This window comes from Notothenia rossii, assembly GCF_949606895.1.
Source record: "Notothenia rossii genome assembly, chromosome: 11".
Classification (NCBI taxonomy): Eukaryota; Metazoa; Chordata; class Actinopteri; order Perciformes; family Nototheniidae; genus Notothenia; species Notothenia rossii.
Window position 1 is genome coordinate 44117069 of NC_136910.1, and position 12610 is coordinate 44129678.

General features: G+C 41.3%; 1 protein-coding gene across 5 annotated transcripts in view; it reads left to right on the forward strand.

Annotated features, from left to right (window-relative positions):
- znf618 (zinc finger protein 618) overlaps positions 1-11787 on the forward strand; it is a 36774-nt gene extending 24987 nt beyond the window's left edge. For all 5 annotated transcript variants that reach the window (XM_079657773.1, XM_079657776.1, XM_079657774.1 and 2 more), the window contains 3 exons: positions 3142-3300; positions 5103-6202; positions 6536-11787. In XM_079657773.1, the coding sequence (XP_079513899.1) occupies positions 3142-3300; positions 5103-6202; positions 6536-7066 (1790 nt within the window). In that variant the 3' untranslated portion in view covers positions 7067-11787. The remainder of the gene's footprint in view (positions 1-3141; positions 3301-5102; positions 6203-6535) is intronic.
- The last annotated feature ends 823 nt before the right edge of the window (positions 11788-12610 follow it).

Here is a 12610-nt window from a genome sequence, read left to right on the forward strand (position 1 = left end):
GCTGGGTTGTTCTCCCATGCTTTCAACTATGGGCTGTTGAGGGAGTTGGTCAAGAGCCTCCATCTCAGGAATGGTGTCCCTGTTTAAGAGGTCCTTATAGTGCTCTTTCCACCTGTTTGCTATTGCATCCTTGTCCTTCAGAAGCAAGAGCCCATCTTTAGAGCAAAGGGGGGATAGGCGGCGATAGCTGGGACCATATACCGCTCTTGTGGCATCAAAGAATCCTCTTGTATCACCAGAGTCGGCAAACTGCTGGATCTCCAGAGCCTTCTTTGTCCACCACTGGTTCTTCAGTTTCCTAACTTGCGTTTGGACGGCTGCCTTCGCTTTGGCATGGGCTGCTCTTTTCACCTTGCAGTGGATGTTATTTTGCCAGGTGATAAAAGTTTGCCGCTTGATGTCAATGAGTTGCTGAATCTCTGTGTCATTCTCATCATACCAGTCTTGATGTCTCCGCTTTTTTTGACCAAGGATGTTTTTGCAGGACTTCATGATGGCAGTAGAAAGTGTGCTCCAGTGTTTTTCAGTATCCTCCGGATACTGTTTGGGCAAGGCTGCGCTAAGAGCATCCTGCAGCTGTTGTTGTTAGGTGGTGTCACCCAACAGGTCCAGTGCATGACATTAGTGGGCCATCTAAGCTAATTTACAGATGGCCCTGAGCCCAATAGAGATTGCCCTGAAAAATGCGCGCGGACGAAATTGCACGAAGGTTTTGAGGGGCCTCCCCCTAGAACATTTAGATTTTTTCAGGTCTAACTGTAGATGCTGTCTGGTGCATTCTCTAGACTGAATTATAAGTTGAACCACCACAATATTATATTGTACAATTTCAATTTTATTCTTAATTTCAATTGTTTGTTTGTTCTTATTTATGTTTGCTCTCTTGCATGCCCTGCATAGCTATAAGAAATACTAAGTTGTTGGTCAAGACACTTTCCATCTGATGAAGGCAAATGCCTTCCCAGATTTAAAAAAGTAGAAAACATTACATTCAGTTATAACTGCCAAAACAAACATTATTTACACTATTATGGCCCCTGTTAAAAATGTGTGTAATGTTATCTACTGTAAATTGGTCGAACGAATCCCTCCTCATCCGGAAGCTGACCGAGCAGACCCGAGCAGCAGTCGAGAGGAGCCGAGCGCATCCGCGAAGCACACAAAATGGCGACGTCAGAGTTACCTTTAGCCGGCAAATCTAAATCTCTTCGGTCAAAATAATTTCCCTTTAGCGCCACTTATGTGACAGACAAGAAGAGTATGTGACAGACAAGAATAGTCAATTCTAATGTCTAACACTTAATGTGGAGAAAGAGATGTGCTGTGTGGGTTGATTGTGCGTTGATCTGTTGGTAATGCCTCGGGGTTCCGGTGGGCATGTAAACAAATGCATAATGCTGCGCTATACTTTGTGGCCTCACCCGGTTGCATAGCGACGCTTATTGTTTAGGTGTCTTTTAATAAGCAGGTAGTCCTATCATTAGCTAGAACTAGCTAGATCTGATCAATATGGACATAAACGTGAGTGAAGTCTAAACTGGCGGGAGTGAGAGATCAGCTGCTGCTGACGAGTCGACACGCAGCTCCGCATGATCATATGCAGCAGTGAGCGGACAAAACACACACTTCAGGTTAGAATATCACACTTAGCTATTTTAATTACCTCTCACTACTCACCACTACCTAAACTACTTATAGATATGTTTAGTTTTGCTGTCGGGTCACTCATTACTGGATCCGCGAGCTGCATGATACTAGCATAATAGATTGCCCGATCGGGCAACCAGCAGGTGAGGCTTCATTGCCCGAGTTAAATACTAGATGGCCCCGGGCCATCGGGCAGTCCTTAATGTCGAGCCCTGAGGTGGATGTTAAGCTTTAGCCGGCTCTGTCTTTTCTGCATCCTTCTTTTCCGCATTAAGCGGATAGACATGATGGAGCGAATGAGGCGGTGGTCAGTCCAGCAGTCGTCTGCACTGGTCATTGCTCTGGTGTTAAGGACATCACGGCGGTCTTTGGAGCGGACAATGACGTAATCAATGAGATGCCATAGTTTGGAGCGAGGATGCATCCATGATGTTTTGAACTTGTTTTTTTGACGGAAAAGTGTGTTGGTGATGACCAAGTTGTGCTCTGAGCACTTGGTTAGCAGTAGTATGCCATTGGAGTTTGTGTTTCCAACCCCTTCTCTCCCCAGCGTGCCTCTCCATAGGTGGTGGTTTCGTCCCACTCTGGCATTGAAATCTCCAAGCAGGATTAACTTGTCCTCCTTGGGGACTTCAGATAGAGTTTTGTCCAGGTCAGCATAGAAGGCCTCCTTTACTTCATCCTGTGCATCAAGCGTTGGGGCGTAGGCACTAATAACGGTGGCCATCTGACTACTGTGGCGCGAACCTGTAACTTTCTTGTGTGCACGAGAACGTATCTCTTGCACGAGAGAAAGTATATCGTGATGAGCAAAACCATGTCACTTGACCCAGGTGGTTTCCACAGAACGGACAAAACATGTTTAACGACCATAAAGGTCCATAGCACCTCTCAGCCACCGTAGGTAACAGACTAATACAACAGAATACATCTGACAGTGGTGTGAAATAGGATAGCAAGCAAATGCCCATATTCAGTTTTTATTTGATACATTACTGAAGTGCAGTTTGTTTACCCTCTTAAGCATGAATCACGTTGCCTCTCCCTGTGTGCAGTAAGAAATATGATAATAGACTGGACAGCCTAAAATACTGTTATCCAGGCTTCTTGGAAACGGAATACATTTACACTGATGATGATAACTTACTGTTGGCTTTTCCCTTGGGTCCTTGCTTTTGGAATTATTGCTGTGAGACTGACCTCATTTAAAAACTGCAAGATTTGTAGCTGAACCTATGTGAGCATTGAGGAAACAAATCAGTTTAATTTCTTCTTTTAAACATGCTTTGCTGGTTTTGACGCACATGTTGTAAATAATAGACTCCAAGAAGCCATGTCATATAGTTTTGCTGTCAACTATTTTATTTGTTTAATTATGGGTCTTCATTTTCTTTTCAATTCTTTACATTTTTCTACACTGGAAACACTTAACATACACTTAAAACTATATAGCATTGTCACCTCTTCCTGATGTTAATGTCTTCCTCTCCTCAGCTGATAATGAGAACCACACCAAAGGGGAGTCTCCCAAAATCTCCTCAGCCTCCGTTCCTCCAGAGCAGCTGTGGAGAGGCTCTCAGGGTCCGGCCCATTCCTTAGTTAAACTACAAATCCAGCCTCAAAGTATCCCCCAGAGAAACCACACTGTCAGCCGTAAGTACTTCAATCATCTTCATACATCTCACGCTGTGATAGTTAATGCGTACCAGGTTGGCCCCCTGAAAGAGTGGATTCATCCGTGGTTGACTTCTCAGTCGAGTAGAAACACAGGGGTTTTAGTACTTCAGCAATATGTTTTTTATTATAGCAGTGCAAGCTTGGAGCCGAACAGCCAAATCCTATTGGATTGAAATGATCAGAATCTGAATTTTTATTCATCACAAAATGGGGAAGTTAAACACTAAGCAAAGTGTAAATAGAGACGAAAAATAATAGAACACTATTATATGGCATGTACATAATATTTAACACTAGAACCGCCAGAGGTCGCTGTATACCTAAAACCGCCAACGGGTAAAATGTACCCGCTATTGATTTGCAAGGTACAATGTTCTTTTATTTATCATACAGAACAGTGAGTTTTGATCGCACAGGGATGAAACATATACCAATAGAATCTGTGGACTCTCAGCTTTTCATATGATATAGTTTGTGCAGATAACATGAAGTATATAATATCGCTAAGAGTGCTGATTTAAACGCTTGGTGTTAGACTTGTGTTTTGCTTTGGTACAAATCTCTCTATCTATCTATCTATCTATAACTATCTATCGATCTATCTGTAATGCTCTGTTCAATGGACATATAATTGTCTACATAAACGGACGACACAGACTACTTCTCTCATTCCGAGTGTCCATCTTTATTCAACTGGCACGTAACCTGCACACATGCATTACGTCCTCAACGTGAGCTCAGTCATCCAAGATCTTGTATTCTCCAAGATGTTACACTATCTATAACTATCTATCTGTCTATCTTTCTCTCTATCCATCTATCAATATATCTATCTATCTATCTCTCTCTCTCTCTCTCTCAATCTCAATCTCTCTCTCTATCTATAAGGAACCGCAGTAGACAAAAGGCGTTGCTATAGCAACACGTCATGTTTACGCTGCATTTTCTATGAGGTAAAGATTACCCGCTGGCGGATATGGGTATAAATGGCGATTTTTTTCAATCTGACTTCATATTGACAATTGTTAACAACAGAGGGTGCTACATAACACACTTTCAGGAAAAGTCACGGACTGGGAGACTTTAATATGTTATTGAAAAAAAGTTACATACAATCAAAAAACAGCTGCGGGTAAAATATACCTGTTGGCGGTTCTAGTGTTAAAAGAAACACTAATACATCAAAATGAATTAAAAAAATAATAATATTAATAAAATAAATGTAAAGTAAAACAAATAAGTTCTAGTGATTTGGGTACAACCCTGTTTATATACAGGCTTAAAGAATGTTTTATAACCCCTTGGCTAATCGTGCAGTGTTATTGTTTAAACAATCTGAAATTGTATTATTAGGGAGCCTATGTTGGCCTTGTGTTTAAGAAGCATAACCTATAACTGCAACATCCCTGGTTTGCTTCCTGCTGTAGGTAGTTATGCGGCTTGCCTCCCCCTGTCAGACAGATCGAAAACATGGAATCATTATGTTTAGTGACTTGTGAAGTTTTCTTCTGCATTAGAGCAATAGCCAAATAAATGAAGCTTAATATATTCTCTAAATTCTCCCCAAGTTTGAAGTCAATCTGTTTTGTAAAACAAAGCCATGTTTGTTACCATGTTATTCATATGTCTTATTTATTCTCTATGATTCTGTAGCTCATTCCCCCATAAAGAAACTCTGTATTCTCTGCCAATATATAGAAAACATCAATACTAATGATCTTTCTTGTCAATGTTTTCCTCTGCTTTCCTGTCAACCCATCTGCTGTGCGGGCTGGCAGACAATAATGGACTACCTGAGAAGGAACGACAGCAGGTGGCTGAGCGCCTCTTACGGGTAATGTGTTCAGATCTGAGCATGCTAAATGTGCTCAACAGCAAAGACTTCCTGAAGTTGGCACAGACCCTGGTGGATACTGGAGCCCGTCATGGTGCCTACTCCACCCGTGACGCTTTTGGCAATATGAGTGCCTTGGCGCTGCGCCAGCTGCCCCGCATGTACAACCAAGTGAAAGTCAAAGTCACGTGTGCTCTCGGCTCCAATGCTTCGCTGGGCATCGCCGTCACCTGCCACTCCCAGACATCAGGCCCAGATGCTTGCTATGTTCTCACAGCCTACCAGGTGGAGGGCTCCAGGCTGAAGCGCTATGTGCTCGGTGTGAGGGAGGCTGAGCTGAGGGAGGGGCCCGAGCAGGTCCAATACTGGGTGCAGAACGTGCTGTCTGAGTTTGTGATGTCAGACATACGCACCGTGTATGTTTCTGAGCCTAAAGCGTGGGCAGCAGGATTGGCGGGATCACCCCTGGGTGCTGGTGGTCGGAGCAAGGTATGCCTACGATGCGCTGGGTGTTCCCTCGGGGCTGTCGTCCAGGCGGTTCTTGGGAAGCGCAGCCTCCAGGCTCGAGGTCTTCATGAGTTGGCTGAGCTTCTCTCAGCGTGCCGAGATATCGCCTCGTCCACCACGCTGTCCCTTCGCGACGAACAGTACTTCAAAACCTCTACAAGCACAACTGAGGACGGAGCACAGGGCGGCCCTGCACAATGCCCGAACCCTCCTTGCTGGGATCGTACGGCTGAAGCTCTTCTTCAGGTCCACGCTCACTTTGAACAGATTTGCGAGGCTTATGGTCGCAACAAGACCACAGCTCCTCTCCTCCAAGGTCTCAACAAGCATCTGCTCGGTACACTGGCATGTCTGCTGGCACCTCTGCGTCTGGCAGCTCTGGAGCTGAGCACCCAGAGGAGACCCACCTTACAGCAGGTGTTACCCGTCTACCTGCGCCTGGAGAAGTTCTTCACATCCAAAGCTGGAGAGGCAGGAACCGGCCCGGCTAGCAAACTCTGCCACTACTTTCTCGAAGCACTTAAGGAAAACTTCAAGGTACTAAAGTTTGATACATTTTATTATTTTAACAATTTGCTGTCAAAATAAGAAGATTCATCTACTGTAACACATACAGATGGGTTTCTTTTTTAATCTACTAATGCCAATAGATTTTGTTCAACTTCGCTTGAATCAAATTGATGATCTTTAAATTGAAACCAATAACAATTAAGTAAACACAATATTAGATTTGACCCAACATTTGATGCCACTGTACCAAATATGCATTGTAGCTTGGTACCCAGCCATACTAAAGAGAGTCTTGTTGTATGACAAATACATGAGTAATTGGTTTAACTTAAAGCCATTGAAATGTTTTTCTGTCACTAGGTTGAACGAGCCCACCAGGTCGCCATGGTGCTGGACCCGCAGGTCAAGCTGTGTTCGGTGCCCGCCTACCAACACGAAGACATAATCTCCCGCGCATGTGAAATGGCTGCTGAAAACAGAGATGGAGGTATGAGTGGTGGAGGAGGCGGCGATGAGCGGGACACTGATGGCCCACCAACCCCTAAAATAAGCCGCATAGAGGGAGCGGGAAACAATGGCGGCATCATAAGGGGAACTTCCTCCTCTGGTAACGATGATAGTCATAACCAGGTTAGACAAGAGATGTTTCAGTACCTGGCCGAGCCTCTTCTCCAAGGCACACCTGACCTCTTCCAGTACTGGAGCTCACTGGTGAACGAGAAGTTCCCCAGGCTCTCCCGCCTGGCCATGTGGCTCCTCGCTGTGCCTGCTGTGGGCATACGCAGCGAGTGTGTGACTGTGTGTGAGCAGAGCCTGGCTATGAAGAGGAGGCAGCAGGTCACCTCTGAGGAGATGAACAAACTCATTTTTCTTCGCTCCAACATGGGCTAGGAGAGAAAAATCAACAAACCCTAATCAACCAAACCCTCACCTCCAACCAATGACTGAAGACTATTATTTACATACTGTAGGTTTAGACCAATTGTAAACTTCAATGTGTTAAATTACTTCTCAAGAAAGATATTTACAGGAATCTCACATTGTATAGGTTGCAAACACCCATAACACAATACAGCTTATTACACATTCTATAGGGAGAAAAGACTGTTGTATATTACTGTGGGCCAAATGTAGGGGTGGAACGGTAACCCTCAAAAGATTGTCTTGTTCGGTATGCATCACTTGGTTTGGGATGCAAATGGAAGCAGGATCAGTCTCATCATGGCCAGTGAATTACTCCAGCCTAACGGCTAAACTGCTAACAGGCTACAATGCTGTTATTCTCACTGAATGGCAACATTTTCAGGTAAACTCAGATTTCACTGCTTGAAACTATTGTCATGCACCTCTGAAAACATACAGCAGTAAGCATACACACTATTTAGACAATTATCATTTTCATTGGCGTATGACAAACAAATTCAAGAAGTGAATTTAACTGCCACTGCACCTCTGACAACTAAGTGTAGTAGGTTTATTATTTACTATCACATATCACTGAAACACTTCATTTCAACATATTCTGCCACGGGAAACGCTGAGCAAAATATTTGCTGCTAATTTGAAGGTTGCTTCAGTGGCCTAAAAATGTAGCTTTGGATCATTTTTCATTCAAAAGGGTAAAACGCTGATAAAACATTCATAAGGATGTTATGCTTTCCCTTTTTGTTTATGTTACAAATTGAAAGAAAAATCACCAATGGTTGGTTTTTGCTGCTGGATATGCAAGGAACATGGCTAGATTTGCACAGAAGGGACCATTTAATTCAATTATATTAATATAATCCAAGCTTTTGTTTGAGTTCTCTAAACATGCATAAAGAGGACAGAATCATGTTAAGCATGTTTGTGCTTTTATAAAACAATTTCATTCAGCCTCACCATGGCTGCGTGCCGTGGCACCAAAGGGTAATTAAATAACGTATTTGATAACTATATCTCACATCATCATGTAATAGTTGATGTTATATCCCAGCTTGTAGGTCAATACATGCACAATAATGACTTCTCAAGGTCGTTTTGTGTGGCTTTATGATGCAGCGCTGGTGCTTCAGATAGTCACATCAATCAGCTCTTTGAAAAAAGACATCAATGTCCTTCTCTATACCGGAGACATTTTGTCTGTGCATTGTCCTCAGATAAACAGCAGCAATGTTATTAGTTTGGTAAGCTTGTACACAAGTATTTAATTTATAATTGAAAACCCTTGTGTGGTTTCCCACTGTGTATGTGTGTATTTTTTTTCAAAGCTTAATTAGAAAGATAAGAATATAATCATTATTTTATTTATTTGTTCCTCATCTATCATTCTTATAAGCATTGTCTTCCTTATGTGAGCTACATTTTTCCATTTTTAAAGCAATAAGCTTTATCAAACCTACCTACTCAACACGACTGTTTTCACAACGCTCCTACAGATAATTATTATTGGTAAATTATTTTCTGTTTGTAAAATCAACAGGATTTTCTCAGGAATGCACCCTAGCAGGCACCGCCACTTTTTCCTCACTGTACCGAAAACACACAAAACTATGACCTCAATGCAGAGGTATGAACTGAACCGTGACTTTTGGGAAACGTTCCACCCCAAATACAGTTAGTGCCATTTGCAACAAAGAAAGAAATATATATCATCTTTTTCAGGATGAAGCAAATTCTGCCAGGACATTAACTTAAGTCAACACAAGGTCAAGTGGTTTAATGTTTTATGAATTCCAGGACATACTTACGTGAGCTAATACCTCCTAAAATGACTTGGATGAAAGGAAGTTATACTGTAAAATAGTTTGTTGCTTCTGGTACTGATACATAAAGTACTGGTTTGTCATCTTGTTTTTGGGGCCTTGTGTCTCTTTTCATGCGACCACCTACAGTGGGAGCTAATGTCATGCCTTTTTATTGCTGTTCAATGGCCTTCTTTTCACCATGTTTTCTCAAGCTTGTAATTTAATTTTGTTTTGTTCAAAGGAACCTCTGGCTGATGAAACAGTGTCCTCTAGTGGTCAAATGTGGACTTAAAAAGAAAAGTGCTTTATTCCAAAGTTCAAGTCATCTCTGGGTTTCTAAAACAGGTCAGGTATTATTTCAACAACAACACACCCAAGCACAAGTATCCTCTGTATAAGCCTATATGCATTAGGTCAGGTTTGAACTGGGGTCATACCAGAGCAGGAAGGTTTATCAATACTGACATTAACACTCAATTGTATTTTAGGTATCCTAATAGTTGTGGTGCAGCTTAAATATTGTCTTATTGCAGTTCAATAAATAAAGGAAAGGCAAGTTTATTTATAAAGCACCTTTCAACACAAGGCAATTCAAAGTGCTTTGCAAAAATGAAAGACCGATAAAGCTACATCATATTATGTGAATTATAAACACTCAGACACATTTCAGAAAATCAATTGTAAAAAAGCATTGCAGTATCATCTTTTCAGTTTTACGCTCCAGTACAACTCAAGCTACACTCACATTTCACTTTTAGTAAACTACATTTTGTTCAGTCTCCCATTCATTTAAATTAAATATAACAAATTGAAGCTTCTGTCTTGGAAATGGATAAGAGACTATTATGCCCCGTCGCACTACTTTATTTATTTCATTATCACACTCACCATCTTCAAACTGCTGCACCCCCCCTCATGATCACATCAGGATTTATTTATGACCCAGGTCTGAATCGTCTTCATTCGACGCTGAGACTGGGGCAAATTGGTTCATCATTACTGTACCATTTAAGTTTGTTAGGACACAGGAAGTAGAAAGTACAGGAAGTCAGTACACTGCACATGGACATTTAAAGGGCATTAGAGTAAATGTTTCAAAGTGTAAAGCCAAGAAAAGACGGGTCTCACTGAGAAGCAAAGGTTTTTGGTCCAGCTGAATTCAGCAGTTTTCAGTTATATGAGAAAATGTGTTCGCATTTATTACACATGCATTAATATGACTGTCACTCAAAAGTGAATGGCTCTGCTTTGCAAACGGCATCATATTGTTTTGAATAGACTGTTGCCCTTCTATACCTCTAATAACAACTCTGATTTACTGTTTCATAGATATACTTCTTTTCTTTAAGAGTATGTTGCCACCCTGCACATTTTTGCTGTCCTCTCTGGTTGAATGCTTTCACCATCAGTAATGGGTGGATGGATGTGTTCTGAAATGTCTTTTTGTTGCACCTCTTAATAGCTATACGTGATGTTGACAACCTGAACATCAATGCAGCAAGGTGAGAGGTTAAACCACTAGAGGTCAGCAAAGACAACATTTTAAAGGGGTGTTGGATTACTGTTGGTAACTTTTCTTTTTTTTCTTGCATTAAGATTGTTGGAAGGAGTTATTTCATTTATATATTCCAAGATGTATCTGTTTTCCCTCTCTAAGGATTGGGGAATTACTTGATTCAGTGTAACCAATATACTATATCATCGTGATAAAATGTATACTGCTGTTTTCAAACTGATTTTTATTTCGCACATTTATATTTTGGTAAAAGAAAATCGTAACAATACAAAGTTTTACCTCGGTAATCAGACCCTAATGTTATAATTTAATTAGAAATCACATGGTCATACAACATTTTGCTTTGGTTTAAGATAAAGTTAAAATACTATACATTGGTTTTCAGTTTTAAAAAGTGATCCTCGATTGAACAAATTCAAAGGATGTTTCTTACAGTCTTTAGATAAGTATTTTAAATAGGATATGCTCTGGGACAAAAGGCCATTGTTGACGTCATTATGTCAACTTAATTTTACTTACAAATAGCTTTCTTTTTGTTCTTAAATGAGAACTATATCTAAGATATGCATGCTTTTAATAAGAGAACTGATATAGAAAGTTAGAGGCAACATGATTCACCTCCATCTGATGAAACGAGGACGCTAATTAGCAGATAAGCAACACGGAATGAATCTTGACCTTGTTAGGTGATGCTGATTGTGGGTTGGTGTTAATGGGTTGACATCATCCATCTTCAGAGGATGTATTGTGTAAATACAAGAGAACTGCTGTTTTTATGCCACAAGGGGGAGCCTTCATTTTAGAAATACAGTAGGGAACACCAGTAACATTATACCTCTATTTTCTACAGTAGCATTTCAACAGGTTTTTGATATAATAAAAACTCAAGTTAGATACCGTTATTAATCAGCTGTAGGTTTTTAGTTTGTTTTAACTTATTCAGATAATAATTGTACAACATGGTATAAGAATGCAAACATTGAGATCTGTTCTGTTTAAACTATGGATTATAGTCTATTATCAATTCAGGTTAAGAAACTAGTGTTGCTTGCATCCTATTTTTTAAAGGCATTTCTTTTTATACTCTGCTAAAATGCAAAAAAAAAAATGGGTTTGATTCTATTAATTTTGTCTTTTTTATTGCACTTTGGCAGCAGATTCCTGTGTAGCTTCAGATCTGAGTTGTCTTATTAGTAAGCCTAATTTATACTTTTGTAGCAACACTATTTTTATATAATGGCAAAAAAAGGGTTCAGTGTCTTTTCTTTTTTCCCTGTGTCATATATGGCAGCACTGTTCAATGTTTCTTGAATACATTACCCACTGTAGTATGTGACGTGTGAATAAACTCCAACTCTGTGTCAACAACACTGTTGTGTAGCTTCAGTTAAATACTTGTATGTGTGTAGAAAGAGGTACGATAAAGGATCTGCAGTATGTTATGAAGTATTAATCCTACAAAGGTCAGTTTTATACAAGTAGAGGTGTGCATTTAAGGTCTAGAAAAAGACTGCAACTAGCATTAAACTCTCTTTGCCCGCATTTCAGATGAAAGGAGTTTCCTTTCCAGTCAAGGGAAGAAGTAAAATGTTTAGAAAGCCTGCTCCTGTATTTATGAATCAAGGGAACTTGAGAGGATATTTCCCGATCTTCCTGTAAAAATGAGGCCGGTTGCTTATTTTCAGAACGAAGGAGGACTCCCACCAAGAGAGAAATGAAGCACAGCTTTCCACAGTGGCTGAGAGGGAGAGACCGAGGGCCTCAAACACATGTAGAGGGGAAAGAGGCCTTATATAAGGGCAGAGCGATTGAAGACTTACACATGGGGGAGTGAATATACAGAGGCTGCTTAGAGGTGCGTGCAAGGTTTCCCCAGGGGCCACGGATAGGGCAAAGGAGCGAGGGAGGGAGACAGGAAGAGGGAAAGAGCGAGCAAGTGTTGGTCACACCCTGCTGTCTTTCTCCCTCCTTTTGCACCCGGGTCAGTCGGCCCCCAAGGTGCAGCCGTCTGCTGCCATGCAGAAACACCCGCACGCTTGTCTCCTGCGCTGCTCCCAACACAGCGCCTGCCTACCAGAGCCTAATTTGCAGCACATGCGTCCAAGTTTACCTCCCCCACTCTTTCTCCACGCACTGCCCCAACACACACACACACACACACACACACACACACACACACACACACACACACAC